Genomic DNA, 14271 nt, shown 5'->3' on the forward strand with positions numbered 1-14271 from the left:
GGCTTGCTTTCACCAGGCCTCCTTAGGGCATCCCACAGGCAGTTATCCTTTTCAGTTACTTTGGCTACTTTGAAATAAGTCCTGTTGTGTTCATGGGGAGGGAGAGAAACAGTATACACAGGGCAACAGCCTTAAGCCCAAGAAATGGTGACTGGGCCAAGGAAGGACTTCGTTCAGAAGAGACACGGACCCAAGTATCGCTGATTCAAAACCAACACTATAGGCACCCTGCCTCACTTTAAAACCTTCTCCATAACTGTCGATCCAACAAACCTTTGAGCAAGTTAACTACTTCAGGACTGAGAAAATAAATTACAGCAAACCATTTAAAAAAGAAGATTTTAAAGTCACATCGCTGCTGAAATCTTTATGAGTGTTGCCAACTGACCAGGAGAAAAGGGCTGGCCTGTTCTAGTGCCTTTAACACGTGTGTGTGTGTGTGTGTGTGTGTGTGTGAGCATGGAGCTAAAACCCACCCGTGAATCTCTGCAGACGAAGCCTGTTTAAAAGGCATGGCGACAGAAATGGAAAGGTTAGCAGCGCTAGACCCTTATTTGCCCAACAGTTGCGTCTCAGAGCCTGTTCCTACCACTCCCACGTAAGCTGTGTATTTCTTTATTTTTTTGGTCCCTTGCCCATTTGTTTTATTTCTTGCAGTTTATAAATCCTACAAGCTTGTTCCTCTCTGAGCTGAGCACCTCTCTCTCACCAACCGCTGCTGCCTTTAAGTTTGCTCTGAAAAGAATGCCATTAAACCTCCTGAAAGCCGTTCAGGTGGAGACAGGTTGCTAAATAAATACTATGAAAAGGCACCAGGGTTTCCAAATACAAAGGAAGAAAGCATACTCTCTGTTTTGACTTCCAAAAAAGCAAGATTGCTGCTGCTGCTGCAGGCTTTTTGTATTTTAAAGTGACAGATCACAGAGAGGGGTGGATGAGAGTCAGTTTAAAATGGATTGTTAGGAAGAGAGAGAGAAAAAACAAGCAGTGGTCCTCCATAGATACTACAGAACAAGTTGAGCCAGATAAACAGGTCTGTTAAACCCCTAAGGGGATTGGAAAGAGTATCACACAAAACTTTAATAACATGCATTTCATGACCTACATTTATTAAAGCTTTCATGCTGCAGTGTTTTTATAAATAGCTTTTTTGGGGGGGGGGGTGTTCCTAAGCCAAATGAGTACAAAGAATTTAAGGAAAACAGCTAAATTAAGCTTCGTAATTTAATATGGGTTTTGTTTTGGGGTTTTTGTTTTTTTGTCAAAGGGCTCCCATAATCTTCTGGGGAAACTTCTTTCAGAATACTCAGCACGTTACATCGACCAGACATAAACATCGGCAGCCTTGTGGAAATAGATCGGTCACCTTTTATATGCTTCCATTAAAAGCCTTCAAAAAACAATACATTTCAAGTTGAGTGTGTCCATCTTACCACGAAAGGGGTGTTGCAGATCATTGAACAGCACACCATATATATATATAAACTCCGGAATGTTAGTACATATTATCTCCATGTCAAAGTACATCACTGACATGGATAAGTATGTAATGTACTTAAGACGACCAGATTTTATTCAGAGTGGACTTCTTTCTATTAGAGTCATTGACCTGTGATGAACAGGACTCTAATCTACAAAAACCTATGCCAACCATAATAAATGTGTTAATCTTTAGAGCACAACACACTTGTTTCTGTGCTGATTTTAAATTACCAAGTAGTTGTGAGCTATAGAACACTTTAAATATCAAGTCTCCTTCCATCTATGCAGCGGGATATTTTACATTATTGAATGCACAAAAAGAGAGACTTTAAAAAACAGCAACATATTTTAACATTCCTACCTTTAAGTCTTTTACTGTCATTCTGTCTTTTTCTTTTTTAGGAGGGCAGTTAAAGCCGTCCTAGAAATTTTGGCTGCTGGAGTTTTGTTACTGTTGTTCATCGAGGTTTTGCTGCTTTTAATGCAGACAGCTGCACAACTGCCTCCAGCAGGAACAGTGGGATATAAATTATTTTTCATAAATACTGCTGCGGCAGTGACATATGTCAAATTTATTTATTTACAGATTTATATCCTGCCCTTCACACAACACGTTTCAGGGAGGCTTACACAATTTTCAAGCTAAAATAACTTGAAAGCTACTGGCTGCTAAATTTAGCCTTCGAGAACTGATGCTAAATCTTGGATTAGCAAAGGCCTGGTGGCTATTCTGCCGAAGAGTTTATGAATTCGTGGCATACACAACGTGCAACTGGTTTAAACGGAGAAACACAAACGGCGGGGGTTTCTACTTTTTTATTGTAGAAGTAAACTTTCTACTTATCATTTTCTCCAATGGGCACAAACCTTAGAACAGCACCTCCCAAACATTTTACGGCGGAGGTCTGTAGGCTCAGTGGCAGAAGATACGCTTTGCGTGTGAATGTCCCCGGTTCAGTCCCTGGAAATCTCCTGGCGGGGCTGTGAGGGATTTCCCCCCACACCCTGACCCCCATCTGAAAACCCTGGAAGCTGCTGGTCCTCACTGGGAGCTAGGTGGTCTGGATTACGAAGAGGCAGCTTTCCTACTCAAGAGGAATCGACTCCCACATTTCTGCAGAAGTCACTCATTTGGGTGTGCCCTGCAAGTGGAAGGAACCAAACTCATGCAGAGATACACAAGGAGTGTTTCTCCCATGGGAGGGCAATTCTGTTCTGCTCTTGGAAGCAACTGAGTCGGTCATAGATACTCAGTGCTGCAGAAATGGACCACTCCAAGCAAAGGATGGCTTGCAAGAAGGCAATAACAGGTTGGTGGTTCTGAGATACAGCAGGCACTATACCGGCAGCTTGGGAATTCTTGCCTTACAATTGCTTTTCCATTTTTGTTTTTCGCTTTGTTTTTCAACTGTTCTTTTAACAGATAACAGCTTCGTTTATCAAAACCACATTTCCATAGTAACACTTTTGCCCGGAGGCAATTCAGTCTTTTGACAATGAGCAAACCCTGAATCCATGCCCTTGTTCTGCAGGCGAAATGAGCCTCAGATCTCTCTTCAGGTTTTTTTTAAAAAAATACTTTTGAATTTTAGAAGTATGAAGAGGCCATTTGAACCACAATCTCAATGCACATGAGCTAGCCACGCCCCCCCCCAAAAAACCCCGAACAGCAATGTTCTTTTGAAAACTCAAAGTACTTTGATGCGTCTGTATATAGAATTTTAGTTTATGCCGCATATTCCAAATGTATGCTCAGGAAACACTATAGCATTTATTCTACACCCAGGCTGCTTTAAAAAACATTTCATTTTAAGTGCTGTGCGTCTACTTTTACACAGGAAAACATCAGAACTCTCACACTGTTTTATATCATGCCAGACTGTTAGTGCATCTCTTTCATTACTGTCCACACTGATTGACAGCTGCTCCTCAGGGTTTCAGATGGGAATTTCCCTGAGCCCTACCAGGACTTCTCTAGGGTTGAACCCGCTACCTTTTGAATTCCAAGGCCTGTGGCTGCACAACCGACCCAGCTACAAACCTACACCATATGCACCACTTAAAAATATTTGCATAAGGAATTTTGTTATTGTTATGAGTTCAACCAGCAGGACCCAAGAAAGCTAAACAGTCATCTGCTCAAGAAACTCTACAGCTTGGAAGAACTCCGAAAACACAAGATAGCAAAATAATAATAATCTAGTAAGCAACATGATGAAAGCTTCTGTGCTAAGCACAAAAGTGAGCTAACTGTGCCTTGAATAATATACATCAGAACCAACTTGTTCAGTTCAATAAACACACAATGTATTCTCTCTTTTTCAAAAAACACAGAACACTTCTTATTTAAATAGAACTAGTTGTCTTAAGAGGATGAGCGTCCCATTACTTTCAGGTAGGTTACAACAGTCATTTGGGGACCACTTGGAAGAAAACAACTGTGTGGTTTGGGTTTTTGTTTTGTTTTTACAAACTGAAATAGCACGAAGATTTCAGTGTTTTATAACACGATCCGGTTTTTAATTCCAGGTAAGTGTTACAGGACTGCAGCCTTAATATAGTTAAGCAGAGATCGAAAAACAACGTTTTATGTCCACGAAACTGAAACGCACACACAATGTAGGGGAGAAGAACCCTCCAACCAAATTGCATCATAATTCTGTCGGAAAATGTTTGGGGGGGGGGCAGGTTGGAATGATAGAGCTTCAAAGAGGGTATTTATTCACTGCCCAAATTAAACCTCTTATTTTAAGAAGTTCAACAAGTGTCCGTTTTCATTTTATTAACTACTCTGTTTGGCTGATTTATAACTCTCTCAGCTTGAAGCAAACCAAATGAAACCTTTCAGCAAAGCAGAGAAAGAAAGAAGGGCAATTTATATTTAGAGGACATTTAAAACACAGTAAACACATACCAGTATGAGTTCGCAGGTGCGCTTTTAAGTGGGAAGACTTCGTATAGACTTTAGTGCAACCTAAGACAGAAAACAGGAGAGACGTAAGGCTCATCTAGAAACATTTAACATTCAGCGCAATCACCAACATGCTGGTCTAACTATATATTAAGAAAGTTACTCAAACCTGCCATATGTCACATAGCAAATATGCTGTTAGTGGAATATGCTAACAGCAAAAGGGCAGAGCCCAACGATGGTTTATAGCAGTAAACCCACAAATAGCACAATCAGACACACCCAGAATGTCAAGTCCAATATCTATATATTCCTAAACACGTCCATGAATCAGACAGCATTGTTATTTCGCCAAAATCTCACTGCCATTTTCAACATCTTATCTTTCACTTATATGTGGTGAGTTGATAAATTATACCTTTCAATGTGCAAATAAGACTCCTAGCAGTAACGTATAGCGTATTATTATATTAGGAACTATACTAGCAAGGAATTACACAAGTGTGTGCTACGTGGCCGACTGTACAAGAGCATCAAGCTCTAGATTAGCGTTTCCCAAAGTTGGGTCTCCAGCTGTTTTTGGACTACAATTCCTATCAACCCTGACCACTGGTCCTGCTAGCTAGCTAGGGATGATAGGAGTTGTAGTCCAAAAAAAAGCTGGAGACCCAAGTTTGGGAGACACTGATCTATAGTGTCTTGCACACCAGTTCAGCGCAAGTGTTGTCACCATGTCAGAAGACCATTCTGCAGGTGTGTGGATTCTCTACAGCAAGCGAGAAAAACCAATGCAATTTAAGGGTCCGCCCTAGTCTCAGAAGGTATCTAAAACTCAGGTACAGCCTAGCTCTCCCTCAGACCAGTACATTGTAAAGAAAACAGAGCCAATGTTAAGTGCCACATCTCATATGCCACCACACCACGGCATGTCATGCCAGCTACTAGGAGTGGAACGGGACATGATCCCAAGGAAAACGTTCCTTAAGGAGACATGCGTGTACGCACAGGACTTCCTGCTGAAAGCAAAAGGAAGGAGTTGGCAGCAGACAGCAGTCACCAACTACCAGTGAGCTGTATGCCCAGCTGCTGCTGACTTCAGCCTCCATCAGCCCGGCCAAAATTATAAGGGATTGTGGGAGTTTTGGTGCAACAACGTCTAGAGGGCTACCATATCAGCACTAGAACTGCAGTTCTAAGCCCACGTACTTGGAAGTTAAGCCTCACTGAATAGGACTTACTTCTGAGAAGTCATAGTTCAGACCGTATCAAGTTCAAATTAGTCAAGAATCTGACCCAAGGTTTACGTCCAAGGCCCAGTTGCTGGTAGAACTTCCAACATGGCGGAACCGTTCCTGGGTTGTTACCACTTCAGGTGCTGGGGTGAACATCTCCCCCATATCTCATAACTCCCTCATATAGAAAAAATGTCAGGGATAAGTTCTAGCCTTGCCCTCCTCCCCACCACCATGGAAGGCGGCAAACATGCAGTTCCCCACTTGTGTGAAGTCCAAGTCAAGTAAACCTATTTCCCCACCATGGCCCACTCTTTTGTAAAAAGTTTGGTCTTTTTTGGGTAGTCTACCATGTATGTTCATCTGTCGTTTCCATACAGCGCAAAAGGAACAATGGCATGTGTTTCTAGAAAGGTGCTTGATTTTTAATTTTTGCTCTGATCCATGCCGACAACGGTTCATATTTAACACACGGTGAAGAAGTCAAGGGAGAGCCTTCTGGTGGTTTTTCCACCCCACCCCCCTTCCCAGCTTACCAGGATAATCACAGTAATGAATACGCCTCTTCTCCAAGTCTGGGTTACTCCTCCTGTTGTACCTGGGCGCTGGGATGGCTGGCGAATTCATGGGGATGTTTGCAGGCACACTGGGATTGTGGATTGCCATCTTGGAGGCAATGGTAGCAGCGTAAGACGGAGGAGGGGTCAAATTCTGCAGCATTTCCGCTTGCCGGTCTGGGCTGCCAGGCTCCGAGCTTGGGGGCGAAGGCGGGAAGTAAGTGGCTTGTTGCTGGAGAAACTGGTTTGGCATGGTGTACGTGCAAGGGGGCATCGCGTGAAACTGCTTCATGGTCGTCTGCGGCATAGCGGAGGACAGGGTGTTAAGGCCCGCCATGGCAGAGGACATGGAGACATTACTGAAGGAGTCCATCACCGCGGCTTGCGTCGTCGGGTTGGGCATGTCTAAATCGGGAGAGCTCAGGAGCTGATACAGCTGACCTTGTTGGGGCACAGAGACGTGGATATCTGGAGTGGGAAGCTCCTGCTTGATGAAGAGGTTGTTCACGTCGGGTGTCTGGTGGGGGCTGAAGATGCTGGTGAACTCGGGGAGCGCCTGGGTGGGGTTCGGGACGGGAGCAACAGTTTCGCTCTGGTGGCTGAAGGCTGTCACGGGCTCCGTCTTGATGTGGGTGACCGGTGGCCTCTGCGATTTGTACAAGCCCGTTCTCAGCTGTGTGATATCAGGAAGGTAGATGTTCATGTTGACGCTGTAAGGCACCCCTTCACTGTTGGTGAAGAACTGGTCAACCACGGAGGCACTCTCTCGGCGGTACTTTTTATGCTCAGCGAGAACCGGGGCAGGAGGGAGCTGAGGCGTCAGATATTTCTCCATTTCACATCGGGCCTGAAGAACAAGAAGAAGATAAAAAAATTAGCTATACTATACTGTACAAGGGAATGCTCCGCAAAAGAGATAACCGGGCCAGTGGCACTTTCATCTATTCTCCTTTCGTATATTACAGGTTTTAAGTCTGGATAGCTCAGCTGGTTAGAGCGCAGTGCTGACAAGGCCGAGGTTGCAGGATTGATCCCAGTACAGGACAGTTGCATATTCCTGCATTGAAGGCGGTCGGACTAGAATGTTCCTCACAACTTTACAATTCTGTACAAGTTCTGGGACTGGAAACCTAACAGAGCCGTTCCCCAAAACAAACCAACAAAAAACATTGATGCATTAAAAAGTGAAATGTTGCCATTCAGAATCCCAGCACACAATCCCGACAAAATCAAGTTCTTATGTCCTATTAAAAAAACAGAAGCAATTTAAGGATGAGCCTAACTCTCCATCTTTGAAATTAGTGGGGATTAGAATTTTGGCTGGATCGTGTCAGTTGTCTTTTTCACAGTAACTACTTAAAGAGAAGAAGAGTAGAAATAGCAGGTTGAATTTTATATGAGAGTTCCTTTAGATAGGGAAAAAATGCAAACAGGTAAAAGCCTTGACACCAGAAGTTCAAATGACAACATTTAATAAAATGCTGTTCTCACTCTTCAGGACTTCCTGACTACAATAAGGCAATTCCACTAAAAAGCGTTTAGATTTTATCAACTATCTCTTGTTATCAGGACTGCAATTAAAAGTTGGGTGGTGCAGTTTTAATACGTGCTTTCCTACACGCAAATCCTGTACTCAGTTTGGATAATTAAAAATTAGCCTCTTAAGCTACTGAGAGTTTGAAGAAATTCAGAGGTGCAAATTTTATGGAGGGAATCAAGAGACTGCAGCAGATGTGAAAAACATAGACCTGGCTGCATCCATGTAAAACTTTTTTCCCTGGGCCCTTACACGAGGTTAGGAGCAGCTTCACTTTCCATTTTGATTCCCTGCCACACCTGCAGGATGAGAACAGCCGTGTGTGTAAATGTGCTGGAAGAAGTTAATTAGGAGCCTCCAATCTCATGCTTTGGAAAACCAATCCCAGAAGAATATAAAGACTTGCATCTGATCCCAGAATGAACAAAGCTATTTCCGTGTAACAGCCACAATCTAGGAAAGTTGTGGGTGGGTGGCTGTACCACTTCATATTGCAGGGGCACAGCTCACAAGATCAGACCACTTCCCCCAATTTTCTGGCACCCAAATTCTCCAGTTTGCAAGGCTTCTAGGTGCAAGGGAAGGGTTTGCATTGGGGGTGGCGCTATTTGAGCAAATGGGCCCCCACCTGCAGTCTGAAATACTACAGCCCAGGGACTGCGTTATACCACCTCAGTGAAAAGGCGGCACTTAACCTAAATCCAAGTCCCTGTTTTCCAATGAACGCTGCCAAGCTTCAAAACAGGACACACAGGGGAAGGGACCTTAAAACCAGAGCTAGCTACCTGATCTCAAGATTCAAATGCAAAACGAATGCCATTTACAGGTCTCTAAAGACCCACATTTGTTACAGACAAATCCTTGCATATGGATTTGCCACCCAGCCTGACTGGAGAGCAAAGGTTCCCAACCTGAGTCAGCCTATAAAACCATATCCATCGGCAAACATCCCTGTCCTTGAGGAGATCTTTAATTACCAGCAGGGAGGGAGCGTGCAAGGGAAAGAGAAAGGGAATCTTTTGCCTAGTTTAGCGGTGTGAGGGGATCCGTGGGTGGACGCAGCCCGATACATTACAAGCAGAGTCACCAGTAAAACATTTATCATGTACCCTCCAGTGAGCAAATGCTGCATTCTCCCTTGCTCTGTAAGGAGTCCATTCATGCCAGGACACTTCCATACCTCCAAAGTGAGGGTCTGCCGACCAGAGGAACACTGGGCAAACAAGTTTATTTTCAGAGCCTCTCTGAAGCCACAGGCACCACCAAAAAGCCCTCACCAGAAAGGAGAAACAGCAGCCCCCTTGTCTGCGATCAAGATCTGCACCAACATGCCAGGCGACTTTTTCCAGCTCTTGTTTACAACCCCAACCGAGCTTGCTTTGATGACAGAAACACTATTCTTGGGGGGGGGGGGTGGAGAGGGAGTATCGCTGAAACCAGGCTGCCTTCATGGCGAGGTACTTTCCTCCATCGCTCCTCCCACCCACCTTTCGGGGATTGCGACATTCTAATAAATAAGATCCTTGTGCAAATCAATTAAAACCAATATTCCAGCACACACTTGGGCTGGAGATTGGGGGGGAGGGAAAGAGAGAAAGAGAGAGAGAGAAGAAACATTGCTTTGTTTAGACCCACTTGAGGCTTTTTCCACTCATTATATCCACTGACATTTGGGCTTCTTTTTTTAAGAAAGCTTGCAAAAGGATAAAAACGTAGGAGAAAACGCTGAAATAAGAACAACCCAGGGCTAGAAATAGTTGCAAATTAAAACCCGTTGCGTTCCTACAAAAAAAAAAATAATGCCAGCGGTTTGTGCTTTCCCGTTTTAGCTCGTCCAGCTGTTTGCATGTGGATCCGTTTCCAGCCACTTTTCTGGGACGAGAAAAAGTCTCAGAACTTCTCTCTTCCTTCTCTCTTTTCTCCCCCCCCCCCCGCCCCCGCTGCCCTTTCTCCCTCTCGCCCCTTCTAAAATGACCGTGCGTGGGCGAGAGGGACAGGCAGCGACTCTAATTCGGCTGCTGAGCAAGTGCGCTAAGGTGGCAGCTGTAGCTTTCAACACAACTGCCCGGGCCAGTTTCTCTCTCCCCCCCCTCCGCCCCCCCCCTTCACCCACTTGCTGCCTGGGCACTGGCTCAGCCCCAGGGCTCTCTGCTGCCAGGGGGTGGGTGGGTGCGTGGGTGCTGCTGCGTAACTCCCACTCCCTCTCAGGGCGAAACGTGGAGCCTGGCACCGACTGGCTCGCTAGGCGGGGCGGCAACCCGGATCCCAAGGGTGCCTGGGGAAGGAAGCGGGTGCCCTGGCCTGGAAAAGGGACGGGGCGTCCTCCTCGAAGGGCAGCTGGCTCTGTTTGGTGGAGATGGGTCAACACATCTGCTCCAGGGAGGAATGGCATGGGGAAACTGTGAAGTCCGCGAGTTCCTAAAGAACTGCCAAAGCCGCCGCCGCCGCCGCCGTCTAGGCTTGGCGAAGTTGCCGCCTGACTTTCCCCGGCACCGCCCAGAGAAGCAGCGGCCCGTCACCTACGCTGCAGAAAAGGCTCCGGAATAACTGGCTCCTCGCAACTTCCTCCCCTATACACACGTAAGAGCGAGATGCGTGTCTAACGCCGCGCCTTCGACCGCAGCGGCGTGAAAAGCCCCGCCGTCCACACCGAGGAAACCCGCGTTCAATAATCGCGGGTGGTTAACAAGCGGAGTTCTGGGGAACTACGCGCTGCCCAAGGCTGCGCCCTTAAACGCAAAGAGCCCCTAAGAAAGCCGTAAAAAGGAGCCGTGTCCACCTAGGACGGGGCAAAGGCGAGGCCAGGCGAGCGGCAGCCGCACCTCGGAGAGCCCGAGTTGGCTCCCTGCCCCAAACACACCCAAAGCGAGCCAGCGCCGAGGCGCACCCAGCGCGCTCCGAGCCGGGGCTGGAGAAAGCCCACGATCCGAGCAACGCGTCGCCACCAGGTGCACTCTGCCCGTGTTCAGAGGCAAAATCATCTATATTTGGGAAAAGATGCCCGAGGCTCCTCCACTCCTGCTTAACAACGGAGCGCGAGAGGCGCGCCCTGCGCTTACCTGCGCCATCTCCTCGCTGGGGATCCTGGCTGCTGCGCCCGGTTGCTGCGGCTTGATCTCCTCGGGACCCTGCCCCGGGAACTGCGCGGCTTCCCGGCCGCCCAGCACGGGCTTGAGCTGCGCGAAGACGGGCTCCTCGGGCCCCAGGCGGGCGCTCATGCTCAGCACCCGCGTAGCCATGCGGAAGGCGCGCCTCGGCGCGAAAGCGGCAGGACGCACGGAATGGAGCCTCGCCTCGCTCACTCCCGTCCGACAGCAGCGCGCATGAGGCTCCCAAGCTCGCTCTACCTGGCTGAGGTCGCGCCGCCGGGCCAGCCCCGTCCCTCGGCCCGCCCTCCCGCCTCTATTTCACCGCCTCCGCCCCGGCGAGGGGCCGGCTCTGCCGGGCGGGAACGCCCACGGGCCCGGGCTGCGCGCCCCGCCCCTGCTCGGCAGGCCTGCAAGGCGCACGGCAGGAGGGAGCGAAAGCAGCCGTCGAGCGGGGGGCACGTTTCCCGGGGCGCTGCCCCAAAGCACCCCACCCGCTTTCTTAACCCCCCCAGCCGCTTTCTCCCCCCCCCCACCGCCTCTGTTTCCCCCAAGCGCTGCTGCTAACTGCTCCACTCCTTCCACCGATTCTCTTTCCCGACTCCGGAGCGCAATGGCCCCTGCGCGTAAAGGGGAACAGCTGGCCTGAAGAGGCCGGGGCGATGAAAGGCCAAATCCGAGCTGTTCTTTTTCGAAAATAGCAGCACTAAATTCTGGAATTGAGCGCAGGCAGCAAACAAGCAGGGAGCGTCGCCACGGGGGGAGTGCGCGTTCTTGGCGACGCAAGCCCCCCTCGGATATGGAACGGGCACGGAGCGGGAGCCGGCCGGGGCGATCCACAAAGGGCTTAAGCCGGAGTGGGTTGCCCCTCGGGACTCTCTCGCCACCATATGTAACCCCCGGTAATAGGAGCCCGACCCCGATGGGGCAAAAAGCACGTGCGTTTAATGGAAAGTTCCTAAACTAGGCTTAAATAGTGGGATGTTTGCTTTCAGTGTGGAATAACTCATATTTTTGAATGGTTGCTGGAAGGCCAAGTGTCCGCTTGCGTAGAGGGGGCAGCACTCTTGTGATTTTTGTGTTTCCCCTGTTTCTGCAGCCTCGTGCATTCAGCCTTGGGATAGGATTAATAAGGAAGGATGCTATTAGCACAGTGGCTCTCAGACTTTTTTCTCCCGGCCACACTTTCAGAATAAAAACTTGCTGGCACCACACCGAATGGTCTTATCAATGAGAAATACATTATATTGATAATAAATACAACTAGGATTGCCCTCAATATCACTTGCTGCTCTTGCTTCATTTTGAAAAGATGTCTATCCATATTCTGCAAGTTGGTTTTTTTAAAATCACACTACACTAAAGTGTTTAAATGTTTCATTGATTGTCCTTGTTTCAGCCCACCACTCTTGCCACCCTCTCCTGCCATGCCCTTTGAAAACCACTGTATTAAAAGGTAAAGGACCCCTGGACAGTTAAGTCCCGTCAAAGGCAACTATGGGGTTGCGGTGCTCATCTCGCTTTCAGGCTGAGGGAGCCGGCGTTTGTCCACAGACAGCTTTTCCGGGTCAAGTGGCCAGCATGACTAAACCACTACTGGCGCACAGAAGGCCATATACCTTTATGGTCTCTCTGTCCAGGTTTTAGAGAGTTCTGCACTTCAGAAAATTGCCAATTCCATTTAATCGGAGATGACAGCAGGGCAAAAGAAATTAGTGTAATAAAAAACCATATTATTATTATTGTTACCACTACTTCTCGCTACTCCCTCTAATAATACATTTGGATGCTACTTTTCCTCCAAGGAGATCAAGGTATTATTATTATTATTTAAATAAATTTGTTAGCTGCTTTACCTTGCCCAAGGCAACCCAAACAACTTACAAACAAACAACCAACACATAGATACATTAAAACCAAGTGCGGGGAAGCCCCCCTGTTTTACACTCAAAACAATCCTGTAAGGTAGGCCAGGCTGAGATTGTCGGTCTCTAATATGACAGTGTGCAATGAATGTAATACAGTAGTTCACACTTTGGGAGCACCTCTCGAGTATCTAAGGAGATTCACATGTGTTATCACTCTTTTAAGAAGTGTGCAGAACATGTAGGTGCATCGACCCAGGTTTGTGACCAGCCAAGGGCTTGACAATCCTGTCCCACTGTGCTGTCTAGTTAGAGATAAAAGGAGCTGGGTTTATGGAGCTCCTTGAGGGGACGCCATTCAATTAAAGTAGAAGGAAACAATTGGGGGGGGCACACAAGATTTTCAACAGGGCTTGCTTAAGGATACCTTCAAGGTTAATCTGCAAAAGAAGAAAGACAAGGGAAATAAAAGAAAAAGCAGTTTTATAAGAAATAGAGAAACTCAGTCTTGCGGCAGCATAAAACTGGCTGGCTTAATTAAGCTTTCATCTATATATATGCATATAATGAAGAGGAGGGACGGTGTTGTAAACAAGGGATCTATGAAATGCAAGAAGTAGACAATTTTGCTTAAAGCTAAGATGTATGCAAAGTTACAGATGCTTAACCCACAAAAGAGTTTGCAACTGATAATTTATCTTTTGTTATGCTAATTTAACACCTTTGCTATGGGACAAAAAGAAGCCTTGCAAGGACAGGGGGAAAAAACCTAGCAGGGCTAAAAAGCCTTTGTTCCAGTTAAGCCCTAGATGAGCACAGTCAAACCTGTTGATAATCTAGTCCAGCAGTTTTAACTGGAGTCTCCCTTTGTTGAAGAAGAATAGCCAGTTTCTGACGTCCCAATTTCTGCCCCTTTATCCCTTTGCATGCAGACTGTTATGGCAGGCAATGGCCTACGAAGTCATTTTGTAGTGGGGGGGGGGAGGCCCAGGTGAATGAGCCTCTGATATTAGGAGCTGCAATAGTATTACCAAAGTGGACTGGGGGGTCAGGTGGCAATTTCTGCATCTGCAACATGATGGATAGCTGGTATAGCATAGTGATTGGAGAGCTAGACTAGGAAAAAAGAGAGCGTTGGACTAGGATTTGGGAGGCAAGGGTTCAAATCCGCACTGGGTGACTTTGGGCCAGCTGCTAACGCTCAGCAGCAAGAGGAGGAAAGAAGGGTTTGTTCCAGATAACGGAATCTGAAACTGTGCGAAGGATGCCTGACTGCTGGGTGCTTAGTCACTGGTGGCCAAACACAAGACACTCCAATATTGGGGAGCAGAGAGAAGGAGAATCTGCAGGAGGAGGGGAGATGTTTGAAGATAGGTACATGTTTCAGGATGCATACAGTTACGTACTTGGAAATCTCTGGTCATTGCATTCCACAGACTCCTGATCTATTAGGTAAGGGTGGGGGGGGAGTCACAAAAAAGGCCAAGTTTAGCCTTGAGGTTCTCAGTTCTCTCTCAACGGAGCTCTCTCCCAATGCTCTCAAGAAAGGCCCTCGGTCTGTAAATGATTTACCTTTCAGATTTTGTTGTGAGAGGTCTTGC

At 47.1% G+C, this 14271-nt stretch overlaps 1 protein-coding gene across 6 annotated transcripts in view; it reads right to left on the minus strand.

The window, feature by feature from the left end:
- KLF5 (KLF transcription factor 5) overlaps nucleotides 1-11138 on the minus strand; it is a 33381-nt gene extending 22243 nt beyond the window's left edge. For 2 of the 6 annotated variants that reach the window (XR_014510074.1, XM_083435856.1), the window contains exons 1-3: nucleotides 8997-9120; nucleotides 6162-7029; nucleotides 4397-4456 (exon numbers count right to left, since the gene is read on the minus strand). Coding sequence is in view for 3 of the 6 variants with exons in the window: in XM_083435856.1 (XP_083291982.1) it covers nucleotides 4397-4456; nucleotides 6162-7017 (916 nt within the window). In the remaining 3 variants the exon portion in view is untranslated. Of the gene's footprint in view, nucleotides 1-4396; nucleotides 4457-6161; nucleotides 7030-8899; nucleotides 9121-10778 lie in introns of those variants that run through there. The other 4 variants (XR_014510073.1, XR_014510075.1, XM_083435855.1 and 1 more) reach the window with 4 other exon arrangements.
- Between the last annotated feature and the right edge of the window lie 3133 nt (nucleotides 11139-14271).

The sequence above is a fragment of the Podarcis tiliguerta genome, assembly GCF_965153285.1.
Source record: "Podarcis tiliguerta genome assembly, chromosome: 4".
In the NCBI taxonomy this organism is placed as follows: domain Eukaryota; kingdom Metazoa; phylum Chordata; class Lepidosauria; order Squamata; family Lacertidae; genus Podarcis; species Podarcis tiliguerta.